This window comes from Notamacropus eugenii, chromosome 2 (assembly GCF_028372415.1).
Source record: "Notamacropus eugenii isolate mMacEug1 chromosome 2, mMacEug1.pri_v2, whole genome shotgun sequence".
NCBI lineage: Eukaryota > Metazoa > Chordata > Mammalia > Diprotodontia > Macropodidae > Notamacropus > Notamacropus eugenii.
Window position 1 is genome coordinate 6,553,577 of NC_092873.1, and position 20,455 is coordinate 6,574,031.

The following is a 20,455-nucleotide window of genomic DNA, read 5'->3' on the forward strand; positions in this document are numbered from 1 at the left end:
CTATAAATTTTCTTGTTTGATGAAATTCATAGACATTCCACCTTCATTGAGTTTCCTAAGTACAATTATTTTTATTACAATTTGATTTGGAATTTCAAAAAATTTGATTAAATTTCTTTCTCTAGATAACATAATAGAAATTGAGGAATACAACTTGACATTTTTAATCTTAAAAGTTCATTCTATTTGCATGTATGTAGCTAGAGATATACTATTTTACAAACGAAGAAAACGAAGAAAAATGAAGTTCATTCATCACCTGACAAGCTATAAGCAAGGAATGTTTTCTGAAAAGGATGTGATTTTAGACTGTACTAGATATACTTAAAATTAAATACTGTTTCTTGTGCCATTGTGATTTCTTATTTCTTTTGAGGAACGATTTACATAGCTCATCTCTTTCAGATCTGTAGTGTAATATGCGCATGATCACACTTTCTTTTGAGCTCTGTTGGCATGAGCAAGGCATCTAAGCTAACTGCTCCTTAGTTTCATCACCATTCAAATGGACGCAAACAGAATACCCACACTGCATTTCTCACAAGGTAGTGGGTAAATTGATTTGAAAGAGAAAACTCATAAATGCGGGATGAAGTTATTATTGCAAGCCCGGGTCATTGAGATTCCCAGTGGCCCAGCTGGCAGGATTCAATATTAGGCAACCACTCAGAAAAAATCTCTTCTCTTTGAAAGTTTAACGGCCTGAATCAGGAGATTGGAAGTGTTCCTAGGATGATGTTGGAAGTGGGCACATGTGCAAATATCTACCAAAAATCTAGGAACATATATGTATTACCTTTCAAACCTTTGTCCCCTGTTCCCCCTAACTTCTGTGTCTTTTGCATCCTCTTTGTTATCTCTGAACTGAAAGCTTTATGACCATTTAGAAATGTTGGAAACGTTTAAAATGTATCCATTTCCAAAGCTTGGATAAGTGATTTTCATAGACTTCCAAAAAGGAAGAAGGCTTTGCTCTCCAGCTGTTTTACCGTTCTGCCTTTATATGTCCAAATATTAGATGAGCCCATCTGTGTCGGTGTGCCTCTGTCTGTGAACATGTTACACTTACAGGAGACGTTTACGTACTTATTTTTCCCATGTTTTAGCATCAAAAATAACTAATATCACTACATATAATACATGTGAAATATGTTCAAAATTTTTCACATGATTTAATTAATTACATTTAGAACAATGGAGAAATCTGAAAATTGTTATTGTAACTTGCTTAAAGAAATTTTTGGAGAAAGCAGACATTAATAACACAAAATACCTTGAGGCTGTTTTGTTCAGGATAATCAACCTACAAGGATAATTAAGTAAATAAGCAAAAATAGACCAATTCCTACCCTTTAAAAGTATAAAATGGAAATAGAACATATATACATATATTTATATACATATATATTTAATATATATGAAATTAAAGATTGCTCTTTCATTATTTTTTAAAATTAGCTATTTTTTTAAATTTGTCAATCTTACCTTCCTGATCGTTGGCAGGTACAGTCACGGTAAATCTGGAATCAGCAGCCCTTTCCAAACTGCTGATTTGGAGTGAAAGGGGCTGATTAATTGCCTTCTGTTGTCCATATTGATAAATTAGTTCGTAATGACTATGTACAAAGTAAAAGATAAAACAAAATATTTCTACATCAACCAAGATAAAATTATATGTACCGGGTCTCTGCATACCTTAGACTTTAATAATCAGATTATCAGCAAAATTGTTGTTATTCTTTTGATAAAGTCTGTAGGGTATAGCTAATTATTCAGCCTAAACCTAGTATACATGTACTCAGAGTCACAGTAATAGAGAAGTATAGATTCAGAGCTTTAGATCATCTACTACAAACACTTTATTTTCTAGATTAAGTAACTGAGTTCCAGAAAAGTTTAACAGTTCTCCAGGGTGATCCATAAAGTGAGAAGCATCATTTTTCCTCAGGTCCTCTGATTCCAATTAGAGCACTCTTTCCCCTGATCAAACTGCCTCACTGTAAATTTTGATGTTGATTATTATATTTATTACTTATTCTCTTTAGCTGTCACTCACATTCAGGTGTCCAACATATCATGTGGCTTTTCCTAAAACTAACTTTAAATCTACTATAACTGGAGGTATCAGCAAAAATTAAGAAACAAACAGGAAAAAAAAACCGTGTCTTTAAAGCAGACTTTATAAATAAATTTTTGTGAAGTGAACTTTTGGGATGATCAAATACTAAAATGTATGGAAAACGTTGGAAAAGCTTATAGAACTATAAAAATGGCACCTATCATCCTCGTTATCCTTACTTCTGAAAAATCTGATCTCACACACCCTGACTCTACTTTGTAACTCGTCTCATGCTTATGTCCTCCTGAACTTGGATAACCGAAATTGGCGTTTGGACCAACTTCTTCACAGTGCCTTGAAGTATGCTTGCCAGATGCTTGCCATATTATGCAACTATGAAAGTCCCAGACAGTCTCCTTTGTATGGAGGAAAAATGATTTTAAATGCAATTCCATACAAATTATTAGAATTAAAACGTTGATACTTACATGGAATGACCACTGAAAGCAGCATGTTCCTCAGCTGTCTGTCCAAATGCATCTCGGCAAGAGAGATCAATATCATATTGAAGAAGAAGACTGACTACACCTGTTGGTTTACAACGGGCAGCAATCATCAGGGCTGTTCTAGAATAACAAAGAAACCATCGACATTTCAGAATTTAAAGGAGTCACACGTAATTAGATTTCTCTCGATATGTTGCAACAAGAGGATATCTCATATATGAGGTTATACGCATGTGCAACATGAATACTTCGTGAGGGATGAGTACTTTTTGTGCTTATATGCAGCATGAAAAATGGCAGTTAGGAAAAGAAGGAAAGACAGGATTGAGAGGGGTATTTTTTGTCCCTTAGAGTTCTAGCAGGAACTGTCCAATTCAAGACTTTCATGACAAAAAGAAGGTAGTGCATCAGAGTAACTTGTGTACAAAAGTGAAGAACTTTCAAGGGAGCCTACACCAAGTTTCCACTTGTTTACTAGCCTTGAAAGGAAAGTGGAGGCTCTTTGAAAGTAATGTTTATGGACAAGCTCATGTAACTGAAGAAAGGTTCATCACCAGATAGCTAGGACCATTGGATTTCAGGAAGGCCCATTAACCCATGAAGGCAGTTGATAAAGAGTTAGTGTGATTACAAGCTGCACTAGTAGAGAAAATATCCAAAATCGTGAAAACAGAGATCTTCTGAAGTTCCGAGTTTGTGGTATGTTGAATAATTCACTGTTTTTCTGCCTAAGGCAGTATTGTAGATACATCAGTAATGTCACGTAGAGGTTTGCTGTTCCTTGATTACTTCGTGATAACTCATGGGGCAGCGAGGTGGTGCAGTGCATAGAGCACGAGTGCAGGAGTCAGGAGGACCTGAGCTCAAATCTCACCTCAGATACTTGACACTCACTAGGTGTGTGACCTTGGCCTAGTCACTTAACCCTAATTGTCTCATCCTGGGTCATCTCCAGTCATCCTGATGAATATCTGGTCACTGGATTCAGATGGTTCTGGAGGAGATGTGAGGCTGGCAACCTGCACAGCCCTCCCTCGCTCAAAATAAAGTCAGTTGCAAGTCATGGCAGTATTGCCCTGATGGCATGGTCTTCCTCTGCAAGGAAGGGTGAACACTCACGCAGTGATAACCGATATAATAGTCTAACTCTGTGGAAGGTGGAAGTAGTGTCAAAAATATCCATGTAATATAAATATATTATATGGGGAAATTATGGATATTTTAAGGTATATTCAAGTGTTAATAAACTCTTTATGGAAGGTAGAAATGTTGATTCTGTTTAAATGTTTTTCTCTGATCCAAAATCTCAATACCAAACATAGCAAAAGGAACGAGTACAATATATTTGGGGGTGGCGCGGAATAAAGGATTATGGGAAAGATTGAAACTGATGGAGTTATCAAATATCGTATTAGCTCTTAATATTATCCTATCTTTTAAAATATTAGGTTTGTTTTTTAAAAGATTATTTTTAGTTTTGCGATCCAAGATGATGGAGTAAGCAGTAAATTGCCGTAACTCTCCAATATTCACCTCGAAACAACCATAAAATACTGCCCTCAAACAAATCCTGCCACAGCAGAACCATCAAAGGTATAGGGTGAAACAATCTTAGAGCCCCCAAACCTTGGAAGATTGACAGGGAAGTTCTTTCTCACTTAGGTAAAAGGGAGCATACTCCAGGACAGGAAGTATCCCAACAGGGCAGCAGCAAGCCTCATCTCAACAAAGCAATGGTAGATTCTGAGCCCCATTATAGGGAGTGGGCAGACTCCAGTTCTAAGAACTGACATGCCTCAGAATAGACTCAGCCAAACAGGTAGGGTCTATTCCTACAGGTGATTAAGGAAACAGGCAGCCACCAATGGTTACAATGCCAAGAACTTCAGGGTACATCTAGGGAAACTCAAGAACACTCCACCAGTCGTAGCACATGACAAACATCAGCAGTAGAACTCCGGGACAGCATCAGGTAAGCTGTCAGAACCCTACTATCTGCAGCAGTGCCTGTCATTCCCACTCCCATCCCCTGAGCAAACCACCGTAAAAGAGGGCTCCCACACGAGTCAGCAAAACATTGCAGCACCTTGTAAACAGCCAGGACCTGGAGACCCTGCTACAAAATTCTGAAACAGTGCCCTTTCCACATTGTGAGCAGAGCTCAAATTGAAAAGAAAGGGGAAAAAAAGACGAGCAAAAAGTCATTGGAAAAAATGACCATAGGAAGTTATTGTGGCCACAAAGAATGTGGAGGAAAAAAATTCAGAGAAGGAGAATGACGCCAAAACACGTATAGGCAAAATCGCAAAGCAAAAAGAGAAGTGATCTCAATCCCAGAGAGAGCTCATGGAAGAGCTCAGAAAGGAAATTAAAATCATATAATAGAGGTAGAAGGAAAAGTGTGCAAAGAATTGAGCGATGAAAGAGAATTGTGACAATATAAAATATTTGGGAATCTCTCTTCCAATACAAACCAACCAACAATGAACACAATTACAAAAGGTTTTTCACTCAAATCAAGTCAGATCTGAATAATCTAAAAAATATCAGTTATTCATTGGTAGGCCAAGTTAATATGATACAAATGACAATTCTACCAAAAGTAATATCTTACTCAGTGCCATACCAATCAAACTACCAAAATTATTGTATAGAAATTAAAAAATAAAATTCATCGGGAAGAACAAAAGGTGCAGAATACCAAGGGAATTAATCAAAAATAATACAAGTGAAGGTGGTCTATCTCTACCATATATAAAATTCTATTGTATAAATCGACAATCATCAAAGCCACTTGGGACAGGCTGAGAAACAGAGTGTAGGATCAGTGGAATATGTTTGGTATCAAAGAACCAGGGTCAATGACTACAGTAATCTTCTATATGAGAAACCCAAAATTCCAGCTTCTGAATTCGCTAGTTGACAAAAAATGCTGAGAAAACCGGGGGAAAAAGTCTCATGACAGAAAATGTTATTCACATCCAGAGAAACAATTATGGAGTCTGAATGGAGGTGGAAGCATACTATTTTCTCTCCCTTTTGGTTTTTTGTTTTTTCTGTCTTCAGATTTTCCTCTTTTATTCTGCTACTTCTGTCAAACATGAGCAGTGTAGAAATAGGTTGAATATGATTGTACATGTACAGCCTATATCAGTTTGCATAACATCCTGGGAAAGGGGGAGGCCCAGGAAGAAGAACAATTTGAACTCAAAATTTGAAAACTGCAAAAAATTGAAAAGTAAAAATAAATAAATTTTAAAAGAATAAAAGAGAGAAAATGTGAGAATGTAAGCGCTTCCATCGTCCTCAAATATTAAAAGAACCAAGAGAAGGCTTCAATGCCTTTCTTGGATCCTCTATGTGGAATTTCTGGTATTAGGACAAAAATCCTGTAGCATAAGAAAGTATGGAAGGACTAAAATCTCAGCCAGTGGCATAAATATTCACAGTGATAAGGTCACAGGATCATGAAAGTCAATCATCTTATTATTGTATTGATTTGTATTTGTCAGTGCACATATCCTTAAGAACAATGAAAGGAAGAAGAAGGAAAAATTACACACATCAATTCTCATGATTGACATGAAGATTATTTCATGTAGAGAATCAATTGCATCACGAGTACACAAAACAGCTATGTGATGATCTTAAGTCATTGAAAATCAAACAATGAAACCTGCGAAAATAAATCACTAATTGATGGTGGATGGCATGCCCACATGAATGGCTTTCTCTGCTGCAGAAGCATAAATAGTAGCCCTTTTCATAATTGATGTTTGTGCACATTGTCACCCTTTCTCAGTGATGAACAATTTCAATTATTGTTGCTCACTAAGAGTTCCCTGACTGAAGTTGTTCTTATTCCTCTAATAACAGTTACCTCTTTTTTGCTTGGAAGCTTTAATTACCGTACCTGTCAAGCCTATCCGATGTATTCACATTTGCTCCATTCTTTAAGAAAAGATCTACCATATCTCGGTTATTTTCTTTAACTGCAAGCAAAAGTGGTGTGCAGCCTTCCTGCAAAAACATATTAAAGATCAAGTTAAGGTATGCAAGAATTGTTTATATGATAGAATTCAGTTGAAGGCATGTTGTGAACATCCTGTGAACTTGCTAATGACATGCTAAGGAAGTAGGCTACAATGGAACTCTGGAATGAGAAGAGCAGGGCATAAATCCAGCTTCTGTTAGTTAATTTCCATGTGACCGTAAGTAAATTATTTCACTTCTTTGGGCCTTAGTTTCCTCACATGTAAAATGAGGGAATGAAGTTAGATAGCCTCTGGGATTGCTTCCAGTTATTAATTTGTGATCAGGACATAGAAAACCAGGATGTGTAAGAGATTTTCCTAATCTTTTAGGGGTACCTTCCTTTCCTCTGTCTTCATGTCGTGATCAATGATCGTCTGCGTGCAGTCACCCTTATTTCCCCAGTACTTGGCCAAGCTACAACTAAGTTCTGGTCAGTTTTCAAGTTGCCTAGTTCTCTTCATCCTTTCCCCTGAAGTGTGTTACAACCAGCCTCAAAACTCAAGAAAATCTTGCCTTAAGGTGGCTGAACCTTGAAGAAAGTCATTCTCTTGATATTTTCCCTGCCTTCACAACCCTCCTAATGTATATTTTGATTTTTATTTTCTTTCTTGAGCAGCAGTGACGAAGAGTCAAACCTTTTCTTAAAAATCAGGAGATACTCAATAAGTCTAGAAAGGAAACGGCATAGTGTGTAGGAAATAGAAAAAAAAAACACACCTACATACACTTAAGAATTTGTTCTTGTAAAATGTCTGTCTGCAGTTTTATGCTGAACAAATTTTTAACAGAATATTTTTTAAAACATTATGACATTTCTTCTTGACCAATTAACATTGTACTATCATAGGTAAAGGTTTATATGTAAAGTATTGCAGACAGATATTTGATGGAACCTTTGAATTCTGGGTACCAGACCTAATATAGCATGCAAAGAAAATTCTAGAGAGACAGATGTGGTGGACTGAATGGAGAGCCAAACTCAAAATCAGTGAAACAGAGATTCAAGGCCTGCTGCTGAGACACTTAGAGTGGCTAGGTGAGCCTGGGAAGTCACTTCACATTTCACCATTACAAACCATTCCCTAAGTCACGTTTTCATAACTTTTTGTGTGTGTGTGTGTGTGTCATGCACCCCTTTCCAGAATAATGCTTTTAAATACCTAAAATACAGAGAATGCAAAGGAAGCCAATAACATTGAAAGAACTATAAAATAAATGGTGATTTTTTTTTGAAATTAATGGATCCCAGGTTAACAACCCTACTCGAAGATTAAATCTTAGAACAGGCCCTGGTCCAAAGCAGTCGAGGGAAGTTCCTCATTAAGAGTTCCGTTGTGAATGGAGTCTCCTCCCCGTTTTGCCTGGCCATCAGAAAATTCCCAAGGCCAATGAACTTTGACTAGAGATGGATTTTAAGATACTTGCATTAAAGAAATGCTTCCAAGAATATAATGTGCATTGGAAAATACCTGATTTACACATTTGATCTCAGAAAATATTTTCTCACACAAGAGGTAGACTTCTACCTTGTTTTTTGCTTCCATGTCTATTGTATGTCTAAGCAGCTTTGCTGCTATGGCTGTGTTAAGTCCAGAGGCAGCATAGTGAAGTGCAGTGTTGTCATGGGTATCCATCAGAGCAGGGTCTGCACCATAATCCAGCAGGATCCTTGCACACTCCTCCTGCTGACACTGTACTGCCTGTGAATGGAATGTAGAGAAAGAGACAATCAATACTCTAAAAAGTATTTAGTATACTAAAACATCATTAGTGATATTTAAATAATTTAGTAAAGCACATTTTCTTACTCCAAACGCATTCTATAGACCAGCAAGGTTAACTAGGGCATACCTTCATTAAAGATGTCTGATAGTGCTTGTCACGCAGGTTTATTTTGCATTTTCTCTCTACTAAGAGAGACACAACATCTGGATGGCCATTTGCAGAAGCCAGGTGTAGAGGTGTGCTATGAAAATGAGAGCTAAGTCAATGCTTGGTAATTACGAAAATCAAAATTGTACTCTTGTTAGGTACTATACTTGTAACATAAAATGCATTATTGTTACTCCGCCTGAAATCGAAATCGCTGCCCAAATAAATATAAGTGGCCACCCTTCTCACCCGAGGACATCTACAATGTGCATTAGTTCTTCTGACCGGATATGATGAACAAAAACGTCTGGGAAATAAATAGCAGACTCAGAAGAACATTTCACTGGAAGAGAGCAGCATTTGCTCCCACCACGTCACTGAGAAAGAGTAAGTCAGCTGGAAGCAGACTACAAGTAAAAGGAAGGAGTTTCCCCTCCATTAAAAATGGGCAGGCAGGAGGGTCAGGGGTCACCAGCACTCAGAACTTGGGATCCAATCTCCAGGAGGCAGAGCCTGCGCCTGCTCTGGCCCAGGTGCTCAAAGGACAAGTTTTCCAAGGATTAGCCAAGGCACATGCAGACTCGTGGAGGGAGGGTGGAGGAGGGGGTGTCTTAGACTGTTCCTGGGGGGGCCATCCCTTCTCTCACCCCCAGCGCCCTCTCACCGCTTCTCTTTATCCAGATCGTCCACGTGTGCCTGGCCCAGCAGCAGCAGGTGCTGCACCCTGGCCACATCCCCGAAGGAGGCAGCTTTATGGATCTTCCCGAGGTCCTTCATTCTGATGACATAACCGGCACCTGGGACCAAGGGTCGGACCTCGCTGTCTCTCCTGGGAGAGGAGGAGCCAGATGGAGACCGCTCTCTCCTTCTCAAGATTTTGAAAATCTTCCTCATCCTGAGGGCGGGCTTCAGAGATGGTCTGGAGAACTCACTTGGAGACCCTCAGCCTTCTCCGGGAGCTCGCTTACTCTCCAAAACACTTCGATAGTCAGAGACTCCAAGGAAACTGCGTCCAAACAGGGCAACAGTTAGAAAGGAATCGATCCTGGAGATGCTTGGAGCCCTAGCAACGCCTCGAGGGAGACCGAAGTGCGCGTGAGCTTGACAGACGCTCAAGGCATGCGCACGCGCCCAACGGGAAAGATTAAGCCTGCACGAGTGCTCACGTGCCAGGTCCATTAACTCTCTGCTGGAAGGCTCCAAAGGTCATGATCGCGAGGGTGGCTGGGCCCAAGGCTGGCTGCTTCCCCTGCTAGAGGTTCTGCCGGGTCTCGCGCTGGGACAGGATGCATAGGGGCGGGGCTGTGAAGGGGTGGAGGAGACCTAATGGGAAAGCTGGAGCAGCTGGATTCAGAGGACTTGGATTCGAATGTCGAACTCCGGACTGGCTCTGTTGTTTCACTTGGGAAAGCACCTCCTCTCCCAGCCTCAGTTTCTGCGTCTGTAAAAGGAAGAGGTGATTCTCCATAGCCCGCCAAGGGTCTACAAGGCTTTAAGAATTCGTTGACGCCCCGACTGAAAACGAGTAGCATGTTACTACTCTGATGTCTGGTAGCCTAGGTTCCTCTTTGCTCTCATTCTTCCTTTTCCCTTCTGACCTTCAGGAGAGGAGGGCAATGATTCCTCAGGGACAGGCTGCCTGGCACGGGGAGGGTGGAGCTGGCCTTAGACAGGAAGCCCTGGGTTCAAGCCTAGCTTCTGCAAAATTATCATTGCCCTAGATATGTCCTAAGTAAGGGTAGGGGAAGAGTGGGTTGCAGCAGTTTCTTGGAAAAAGTGATGTTCGTTTTAGCTGATCATAAGAAAGGCTACGGTAATAGAATAATACAGTTTAAATCTCGCAAGTTAACAGTTCCATTCACCTCTGGGCTGCAGGGTCCCCGTCCAGAAGACTATGATAATAATGGGGGCTACATATTAAGAGGAATATTGATAAGTTAAGAGTTGTGATTATGGTTTGTCCTTCCTTCTGATAGAGGACCTTGACCTCAGTAAGAAGACAACATGACTTATACTTCAACTGGATTGGAGGGAGGGCTGTGCAAAGCCACCAGCTTGATTTTCTCCTCTGGAGCCATCTGAGTCCACTGGCTACATATCGATCAGCATGACTGGAGATGACCCAGCATGTGCCGAGGAAACTTGTTCGTTTGAAATAAATGTCTTTTCAAATTCTCACTTTGAGTGAGGCAATGCCAGTTCAGTTAAGAAGCCTGTTTAAAAGGTAAATCAAAGGATATCTACTTTAATGGAAATTAAAAAAAAAAAATTCAACTCTCTTCTCTCCTGAAGAGAAACAATTATTATTTACATTCACTCTGAAGCCAGGATGGCCAAAAAATACTCATTAAGTGGTACTTCGTCAGCGACCTATAGTTCACTTAATCAGAGGCAGAGTGAATTGAGTTGAAGGCATTATCGTTAAGAAGCGAATCCAGCCAGTAAATGTCCAGTAACTATGTAGGTTTGAGTCATGAAATCTCACCTTTCTTTGGGCAGAACCCCCTACAGGAAAGAGGTGATACCCTATGTCGGGGAGAAAAAGAGGAGAGAGGACAGGACGAGCTGAGTAGCCCAGCTAGAACTGCTCAGCTGGGTCCCTATTGAGGTAAAGTGAGCTACTCACAGGCTTTGGTATCTCCTTTATTCTTGAGGAGCAATAGAACTTGAAGAAGATGATGACACGGCTTACCACTGAATTGGATTTCAATAAGGAATGGCTGTGGAAAGTCACCAGCTTCACTTTCTCCTCCAGAACCACCAGGGTTCTTTGGCCATATATGAATCAGGATGACTGGAGAAGGCTGAACTCAATTCAGAGACAAGTGATATGGATGAACTAAGAATGAATAAGACAGTTGAGGGACGGCATGATGTCTAATTTCAGATCCGTGAAGAGCTGCTGTGCTGACTTGGGTATCTCTAGAACAGATTGGTCAAATCAGTGATGAAAGGTGCCTAGTTGTGACTTTTATAAGAAAAATGAAAATTTATGGCAATGGAATGGATTGGTTGTGAGACAAGTTCCTTCAGGAGACACTGTCTGACTATGTGTGACTACTACAGACACAATTCTTACATTGACTGCAAGGTTGGACTCTGGAATTTATAATGTCTCTTTCGACAGGGATATTTTCCTTCTCTGTATTTGTTTGTATCGTCCTGTTGCAGACTTCCATTAGAATAGATCATGAAAGCTGCCTTGGTTTTGAAGGTACATATAATGCAGAGCAGATTGGCGATCTTTATTGATGTTAGCTCAGGAAGTACTTGCAAAGGGGAATACAACCAGCTATGACCACATGGTCTTTGGCTTTTCCCCTTTTTTTCCTCTGCAGCTTTCCATTCATGATGTGAAATTTGTACTCTGCACTACTAACATTCATTCTGTTCATTCAGGTCCATGATCACTGGACTTCTGAATACAACAATAACGGATACTCACAAGATGATGTCCTTTTCTCCTCCTCCTCCTCCTCTCCCTTCTCCTTTGCCTCCTTCTACTCCTCCTCCTCCTCCTTTTTCTCCTTTTTGTTCTTCTTCTTCTTCTTCTTCTTCTTCTTCTACTTCTTCATCATCAACATCATCTTCTTCTTCTTCTTCTTCTTCTTCTTCTTCTTCTTCTGTTTCTTCTACTTCTTTTCCCCTTTTCTTATCCCTCTCCCTCTTCCTTTACCTTTAACTTTTTCGCTCACTTTCCTTTTCCCTCTCTCTCTCTCCTCCCCCTCCTTCTTCTCTTTGCTCTCCTCCTTTTTATTCTCCTCCTTCGGTAATGGTAATTTAAATGTAAACATCTTTCCCATTCCTTAATATGATCTGCTGAGGTCACATTCTTCTTTGTCTCCTCCTCCTCCTCCACCTCCTCTTCCACTTCCTTCTCCTAGTCATCAAAAATATCCACCCATCACTTCCTAAAAGAGATCTCAAATTTGAAACTGCAAGGAACATTGTAGTCAAATTCCAGAATTATCAGGTGAATGAGAACATACTGCATGCATTCAGAAAGAAGCAGTTCAAATACCATGGAATTACAGTCAGGATCACGAAGGTCCTTGGAACTTCTACATTAAAAGGTCAGAGGCTTTGGGATATGCTATTCTGTAAGGCAAAGAAGGTTGGACTATATCCAAGGGTCAGGTACCCAGCAAAAATGAGGGTGATCTTTCAGTCAAGGAGATGGATATTAAAGAAGGGACTTCCAGATCTTCCTGATGAAAGGGCAGAGATTGATGGGAAATTTGACCTTCAAATACAAGACTCAAGGGAAGTATGAAAAAATAAACAAGAAAAACACATTTTAAAAAAATATCAGCTTATTCAATAAGAGAAAACTGTTGACATACCTATGTGGGACAACAATACTCTTCACAATCTTGACCATTTTATCTTTATTCTGACATTTAAAAATCTTGAAAATTTTATCTTTATAATGACATAGACAGAGGCTGTGGGTATAAACTAACAGATGTGACAAAAAAAGGAATTAAGTATCACAAAAAGATTGCAATGGGAGAAGGGCAAAGGAGGACGCAGAAAACTGTAAATTACTCCACTTAAGGAGACACAAAAATATATGACTGTAAAGGGAAAGAAGGGAGGGAGATGAGCATTGTTTTTACTTTGCTCTCATTAGATATGATTCAAGAAAGGAAGAACATACTCAGTTAAGTATGGAACCTAACTAGGCTCAGAAGCAGTAAGAAGAGGAAGGGGAAAGAAAAAGGACGGGGTCTTTAGAAGGGAAGGAAGACAAAGGGAGCACCTCTGCCCTTTCTGAGAATCAGAAAGGGGCAGCTCATCACTGTCACTAATACCTACAGGGAGGAAGGAATGCAACCAATAGAAGGTGATATCTCAAACAAATTTCTTTCCTTCCTTCATTAATTGATTTCATCCGTTTCTGCTTTCATAGGCAGAGGGAAAGAGTGATAAAATGCATGATAATAATTTGATCGATTTCACGATGTTGTCTCACACATGTTCCATGAAAGAGAAGGAACATAAGGATTTGTAACAGGAATAACTTTCAGTTAGATTTCTAAAATAAGGCTCCTTCCATCACAATGATTCAGTAATTGACATTCATCATTGCTCTGTATGATAAAAAATCAAGTTCCTCAAATGCCAGATTTAGGATTTTGCATTTCTTTTATCCAAAATCGATTGGAAGTAAATCATTTAGCAAGTAAATCATTTAGCCCTTAGTAGTCCTTTGCCGCCTGGGTACTGGAGTGCTCCCTATTCATGCTCTCCTCGTGACTTTATAGAAGGAATCTCATAGAATGGATCTTCTAAGCATTTTGAGATAGCTTTTCCACCTATCCTGAATGGGGCCCAGTTTGCTTGAACTGATGGCACTGCAACATCAAACTTTTATACTTTGAACTCAATAATTCTTCCACTATTCTTTTGAAATTTGATGGTAAAGGAAGTTTAGGTTACAATCTACTGACCACACTCCGGGTCTCACTATTCCCATCCTTAAAAGAGATGTTCAGACTAGAAAACTTCTAAAAGTTTTAAATCAATGATAAAATGAAAATGCTACAGTTCTCCCAGAAAAGAGCTGTTTCTCAAGACGTGTATTAGGAAAGTTTAAGACAGTCATCATTTCATTGGTTTGCAGATAAGATGATTGTACCAGAATAATGACTCTAAATATAGGACAAATTCTTATCTTCAACACCTAAGAGGAAAATAACTTTTGCAAAAGAGTGTTAGACTTCGAGTATGAAGAGCCCTAGATTGAAATACTGCTACTAAAACCTACTGAGTGTGATGATATGGGCGGGGGGGGGGGGGAACATTTAACAAGTTCTCCTCACCTAAGTTCGATTCTGTAAAATGAATTGAACAATATGAATATTGCCCTCATAAGTGTGTTGCCAGTCTGAAGTGAGATAATGCAATGAAAGTCATTTGCACAGAACCCTACTATGCCTGTGCAAATAGTAGGTATTGTTACTTTTGTCATTACTGTAGGATGAATCAGTGTGGTGTCCCATCGATAGAGCAAAGGAAATGAAATATGCTGAAAGGCAGACAGTTTTACAGGCCTAAAAATTCAACCCACATCTTCAGATTGATGAAGCACCTTGAAGACCTATTCTTTGGGAAACCTGAGTCTGACCGAAATGTGAAATACGTGCAACTCCCTCGATTTACTTTTTCTCCGTATGCTTCTTGGCCCCTTGGAGTTTGTTTTGAATTACTAAGGAAAACTCAGAATATACAATTTAATCTTGAATAGCATTTTTTCCCCTTTTAATTGTATTCAGGTCCCGAATGATAGTAATGAAAAAGAAAAATATCTGCTGGACACAATTGGAACCCTACAGTACAAAGTTGCTATGCTCAAACTGGAGCTAAATACAGTAAAAATTAAAGATCATGCAAAAGAAAATCAAGATCCAGAAGAAACTGAGGTTTGAAAAGAAAAGAAATATGGGCTTCAAGAGGAATTACAACTGAATGAAGGAGCAGTAACAAAAATCATATCCCAGTAGAGTGGACAAGTAAATGTTCGGACAGCTGAGAATGTAGTGTTGAACACTAAGGTAGAGAATGCAACAAAGAAAAATAGGAAAGGCTTGAGACAGAAACGAAATCATACCACCCCTTCTACTATTGAGGTCATGAACAAAGTGAGACATCGAAACTAGCCTTTGGACATACCTTTCAGGGAGAAAGAGATGAGTGACTTCATTTACAGGACAAACTAAACCATAACTTGTCTAGGTTAGGGAAAGGCAATTGTGTCCTTTGTCAAGAGCTCTCTACACCTAAAAGTAAAGCCAACAGTGTAAAAAAATGAGCTGTACCATGTACATGACTACCTTAGAGAAACGATAGCCATTTTGGAAAGCACACAGAGAGAAGTAAAACAGGCCCAACATAACGCAAAGAAACTTGAACACACAAAGCAAGTGTAAAAAGAAAAACTGAACAAATATATTGTCAAACATAAATCTATCCAAGAAAGATTAGCTTACATCTGGAGTGAAAATATATTACTTCAACAACAGCTTGAAGATACGCAAAACAAAGGCATCTTTCAAGAAAAGGTATGGAGTGATGACCAGGTAGAATGTATTGATGTCTTCAGCAAAGTTCGTGTTGATACTGAAAAACAAATTTTTATGGTAGAAGAGAGAAATAAAGAGGTAATCAGTGAATATAATCCCTTAAGAGAACAAATGTGCAAATATGAAAATGGGAAAGCAGAAAAAGAGATAGCTCCTTATTTGTCATAATTTGATAAGCATTTTCTTTTTAAAATGAAAATCAAAGTAATTTTGATAAAGATAAAAGAAGATTTGAATTTTCAGCCTGCAGATGATACTACCTTTCATTGAAAAAATACTGATATGTAGGAAAGGAGAATGAGAAACAATAATACGATGAATATGCTACTAAAATAATAATGTAGCACTGTGTAATAAAATATGAACCTAATCATTATAAGAAAAAAATAATTAAACAGAATGTAATAGAATATAGATATTTAAATAACTAAATGGAAATAATCTCAAATATAAAACTAATAGAATAAAAATAAAATTAAAAAGAAAAGTATGAAAATAAAATTTAAAAATCATCTTTCAAATAAGATGACTCTTTTTGATAATGAAATTATGTAGCCCATGAAATGTGGCTTTCATAAATACACGTAGGGTTAATCCCTTGTGCATAAATACTGATGAATTGATGTCTCTAATAATATGCCTACTTTTCCATTTTAATTCTGCCATGGAATAAATTACATGAAATGCTATACCTGAAGAAAATCCTGAAAAATGATGCTAGCAATTATGGAATAATTGAAATGGTACATCTGAATTTTGATTGTGTGGAATAATATAGTTACACTTTTCATAATTACTTGAAAATATTTATCAGTCGATCTATGTTTAATTCAAAACACTTGGAAATAATTTTAGAAATATTAATCCCTGGATCATATTTTTAATGTTATTCCAAATGCTGTCCACTATGTCCCTTTAAAATTTTGGACGGTGATGCTGTTCAAAGATATTATGATTCTGCATTAAGGATAAGTATTTTTTCTACATTAATATTTCCAATTAAAAAATGTTCTTTGCATTGCCACTCCATATTTTTATCTCACTATTTTTTCTCTGTTTTACTAACACTTCTTGCTAAATGCACACAATTGTAGTTTCTTGGATGATTGCCTTTTATTTTTTGAAGATGGTTAGTCTTTTGTGGTATGATAGCAGTTCTTATTATTTGAGATTTGTTCGCACATGCAGTGGGAGGCCAGACTACAACTAATTGTGCTGGGTAAAAAAAATTTCGTATAATAATATATATATTTAATTTTAATATATACGATCATGTGATTGAATCTCATGATTTCATGCTAGAACTTAATTTGTTTTTAGGCATTCAATTCATTATGCCCATTTTTCCTTTCACAATTTTATATTGGCTTCCTTTAGTTTATGTTTCCTTTCTAAAACTTCCTAGACTTTAGTTAAATTTTTTTTTACATGATACTTAATTTTATCTAATGATGGAAAAATATTAATTTCTTTTGCTTTTCAGTTTTATTTGCTATTAATAATATGTACAATAATTTATTGTCTAGTGAAATAAATAGGATTTTATAGCATATCTGTATATATCTATAAAAATACAACTGTGTATTGGTGTTGTGTGTAAATACACACACGTATGTATGCAGTTTTGCTACATTAGGGCATGAAATGAAATGAAATGATTTCCCTTTACTTAAGTGGTGGAATTAACATATTTTCACCTTTTTCTGCCTATTGACTGCAGCCAAGAGCGTACTTCCTATTCTAGCAGAAAAAGGAATTGAATTGTATGTTTGCCAAGGACAGTTCAAGATGTGAATGATAGCGAATGATCTTTTTTTCTGTTTTTCTTTTCTTTTTTCTTTTTTTTTTCTTTTGGCTTCCAGAAATCCAAATCAATCTGTTCATGTGTTTTTACCAAGCTTGACTAGCGTATCAGTGCACATGTTCATCCTTCAGGAAAACTATGGGAGTAAAGAAAACGCAATTTTTACAATAGATGTCCTTATTCAAATAAAGTACTCTACTTTTTTCAAAAATGGAAAGAGGAAACCCTACAGTTTCTATGTAGAATAGGAACCTATAAATTCTTCCTTTCCATTGCCCCATCTTCCATGTGAATTGCACTAACACAAATTTTAGCCCCTAGGTGGCCTTGTAGGTGTTGTAAATCTCAGAAAGTGGTAATGGGGAAATAGGGCTGAATGCATGACTTTATGAGGAGTATACCGAGAATGTAGGAAGATAGCCTTTGATCCATGCTGAATGAAGGATGGGTGGTATAGTCAAAAGAGCTTTGTAATCTCAGGAGCCAAATTGCACTTCATTTCTCTATTAATTGCAACCGTTATGGCCGTGCGTAACTCATTTGGCCTCTGTGGTGTAGCTTTTCTCATCTGCAAAATGAGGTGGTTGTATTCACTAGTCCCTGAGAATATTTCTAGTTCTAAATCTACCAAAAGTGTGAATACATTAATGAAATTATGTTGCATGTCATAATATTTATATCTGTTAATTTTTAAGGTTTATTCTTCTTATATAAGCTGATATGAATTCATGAACTAATTAATAGAAACAATGCGAACATATTTCTATTAGGTTACAGTAAGAAAGCTTCAACTAGAACTTACTCATTCAAAAAAACATCCAGGACAGAAGCTTAACTAGAGGGTAAATCACTTTTTGGAAATAATTTGGGAGATATGAAACAAAACTGCAGAAGGAAATACATCAAACTAAATGCAACGTATGTATTCAAAAAGTCAATAGTTGCTCATTGATTAATGGAAAGTGTTTTCAATGTAACTTCAGTTTTTACCATTATTATCTGAACACTGCGTCTGTCGTTCAAATGGACATAAAACAAGATTGATAAACTCCACCATTTCTACTCTTCAATTGGGATAATTATATTCACTCTTTAGGTGTTTGACAGTTTTGTTTTTCTATCCTTATGCAAAGAATGAGGTGGTTTTCCAAGTAACAGTACTAACTAAGTCATTTCCATCACTTTATATTTGGAAATTCCTTAATCTTTATTTTCTCATTTAATCCCCATAACAGTTCTGTGAAGTGGAAGTTGCTTACTTCTAATCAAACCACTTGAATAAGAGAAAAATGATATTTCTTCAGAATTTGTAAATATATAACTTGTGCATGCCAACGGACATTGAGAATTAAATTAATTAGATGAATAATCTTATTAATATTCTCTAATTTATTCGTAATGATCTCACCGTGTTGCTTTGCATCTCCACAACTTCAGTCATGCTCTTCTTCTTGCTTAATTATACTTCCCCATTTCTGCTACCTATCCATAATCTATCTGTTCCTCAGCACCCTGATGCACGAATACCTCTTTCACCTCCAAGATCCTTTTGAATTCCAAAAGAATGATTCGTTTGCTACATGCCTTTTTGGACTTTTCAGTCCTATTGATTTCACAGACTTCTGAATTCCACTTTTCATCTCATGCCACATGATTTCCTATTTAACTGTATACTGATAGCCTTATGTTGTTCCTGTTATCAACCTACCATTCTGTGTGCCTAAGGCTTGTTTCCTCAGCTAGACTGTAATTCCTTCAGGACATGGATTGTTTATAAAACGTCATCTTCCGTAGAATTTGTTTTTCACAGCTTGTTGGAAACAAAAGTCATGGTCATTATTGTAGTAGTAGTAGTGGTGGTAGTGGCATTAGCAGTAGTAGTCATCTTCATAGTGGTAGAAGAAGAAGAAGCTAAGTAAATGTTTATTTCTTGACTTTACCCTGAGTTGAAAGTTTAGCTAACATTAAAATTGTTCTAAGGTCATATGTGGACTGTATTTGGAATAGTCCACTTTGAGTCTTTCTAGTCTCATTTTTTATTAGTTCCCAATTCCCTAGAGTCTCCCAGTGGCAAAATAGAAATTCAATAAAAAATTTTTTACTGTTACTATTAATAGCACTACTACAAGTACTACTACTACAACCACCACCAATACTACCACTACTACTTCTACTACTACTACTAGAACTACTAGTACTAGTACTGCTACTACTACTACTACTACTACTACTACTACTACTACTACTACTACTACTACTACTACTACTACTACTAAAATTATTATAATAAAGGCTAAGGAAAGCATAGAAGAGTTTGACAGTCAAGTTCCCTAAAATGTTCCCTTTGTTATTGCAAAATATATTTCTCTGTTATCAGTTGTGTCTCACATTTATGTGCTTTTAAATGTAATATATTCATCATTACACCAGCCAAAAATTACAGAAATATATATACTTGGTATCCTTCAAAACCTATTTTCAGTCTTGTACCCATTTTCAATGGTAAAGTAATAGAAATCTATGCCAGCACACTGAAAAATAAAATTTTCGACGACGAGATTGTTCTCTGCTTGGAGGTACGTTGCTGGAATTATGGATAGAATGTTGTCCTGGGGTTAGAATGACCTGAAAAATATTTCTAAGTCTCAGAAATCAATATTGGAATAAAATATGTTTTGTTTCCCAATTAACTCCCCTATCACCCATTCCTTTTATTACCGTCGCATTCTTTTTGGGACACATTGATTAAAATATTAGCCTTCCAAAACTTTTGTCTTTAGGCTGCAATTGGGAAGGTACGTGTGAACTGAGCAGTAGAAGGTACAGCAAGGAAGCACTAAGTTAGAGTCCATCTTTGGCACTATGCCTTAACTCACAAGATTGCCTTCCAAGGAAAACTGGCATCATTTCTTCCCTGTCTAATTTCCCTGACTATGCTGGCAACTAAGTTTTTACTACATAAGAATTAATCCAAATTACTGTTTCCTCCTTTTTCAACACTTCATCAAATAGTGAATGCCGGTTATGTGAATTAAACTATGGTTAATTCTGACCAGGTTACAAACACTATGTGTAAGACATGTCCTCTTTCCTT

The 20,455-nt window shown here is 37.5% G+C and overlaps 1 protein-coding gene across 1 annotated transcript in view; it reads right to left on the reverse strand.

Moving 5' to 3' along the window:
• The window catches only part of LOC140522086 (uncharacterized), a 28,207-nt gene extending 18,841 nt beyond the window's left edge, over positions 1-9,366 (reverse strand). The window contains exons 1-6 of the mRNA XM_072637122.1: positions 9,137-9,366; positions 8,452-8,566; positions 8,070-8,300; positions 6,479-6,585; positions 2,548-2,685; positions 1,486-1,616 (exon numbers count right to left, since the gene is read on the reverse strand). Of these exons, the coding sequence (XP_072493223.1) occupies positions 1,486-1,616; positions 2,548-2,685; positions 6,479-6,585; positions 8,070-8,300; positions 8,452-8,566; positions 9,137-9,366 (952 nt within the window). The remainder of the gene's footprint in view (positions 1-1,485; positions 1,617-2,547; positions 2,686-6,478; positions 6,586-8,069; positions 8,301-8,451; positions 8,567-9,136) is intronic.
• Between the last annotated feature and the right edge of the window lie 11,089 nt (positions 9,367-20,455).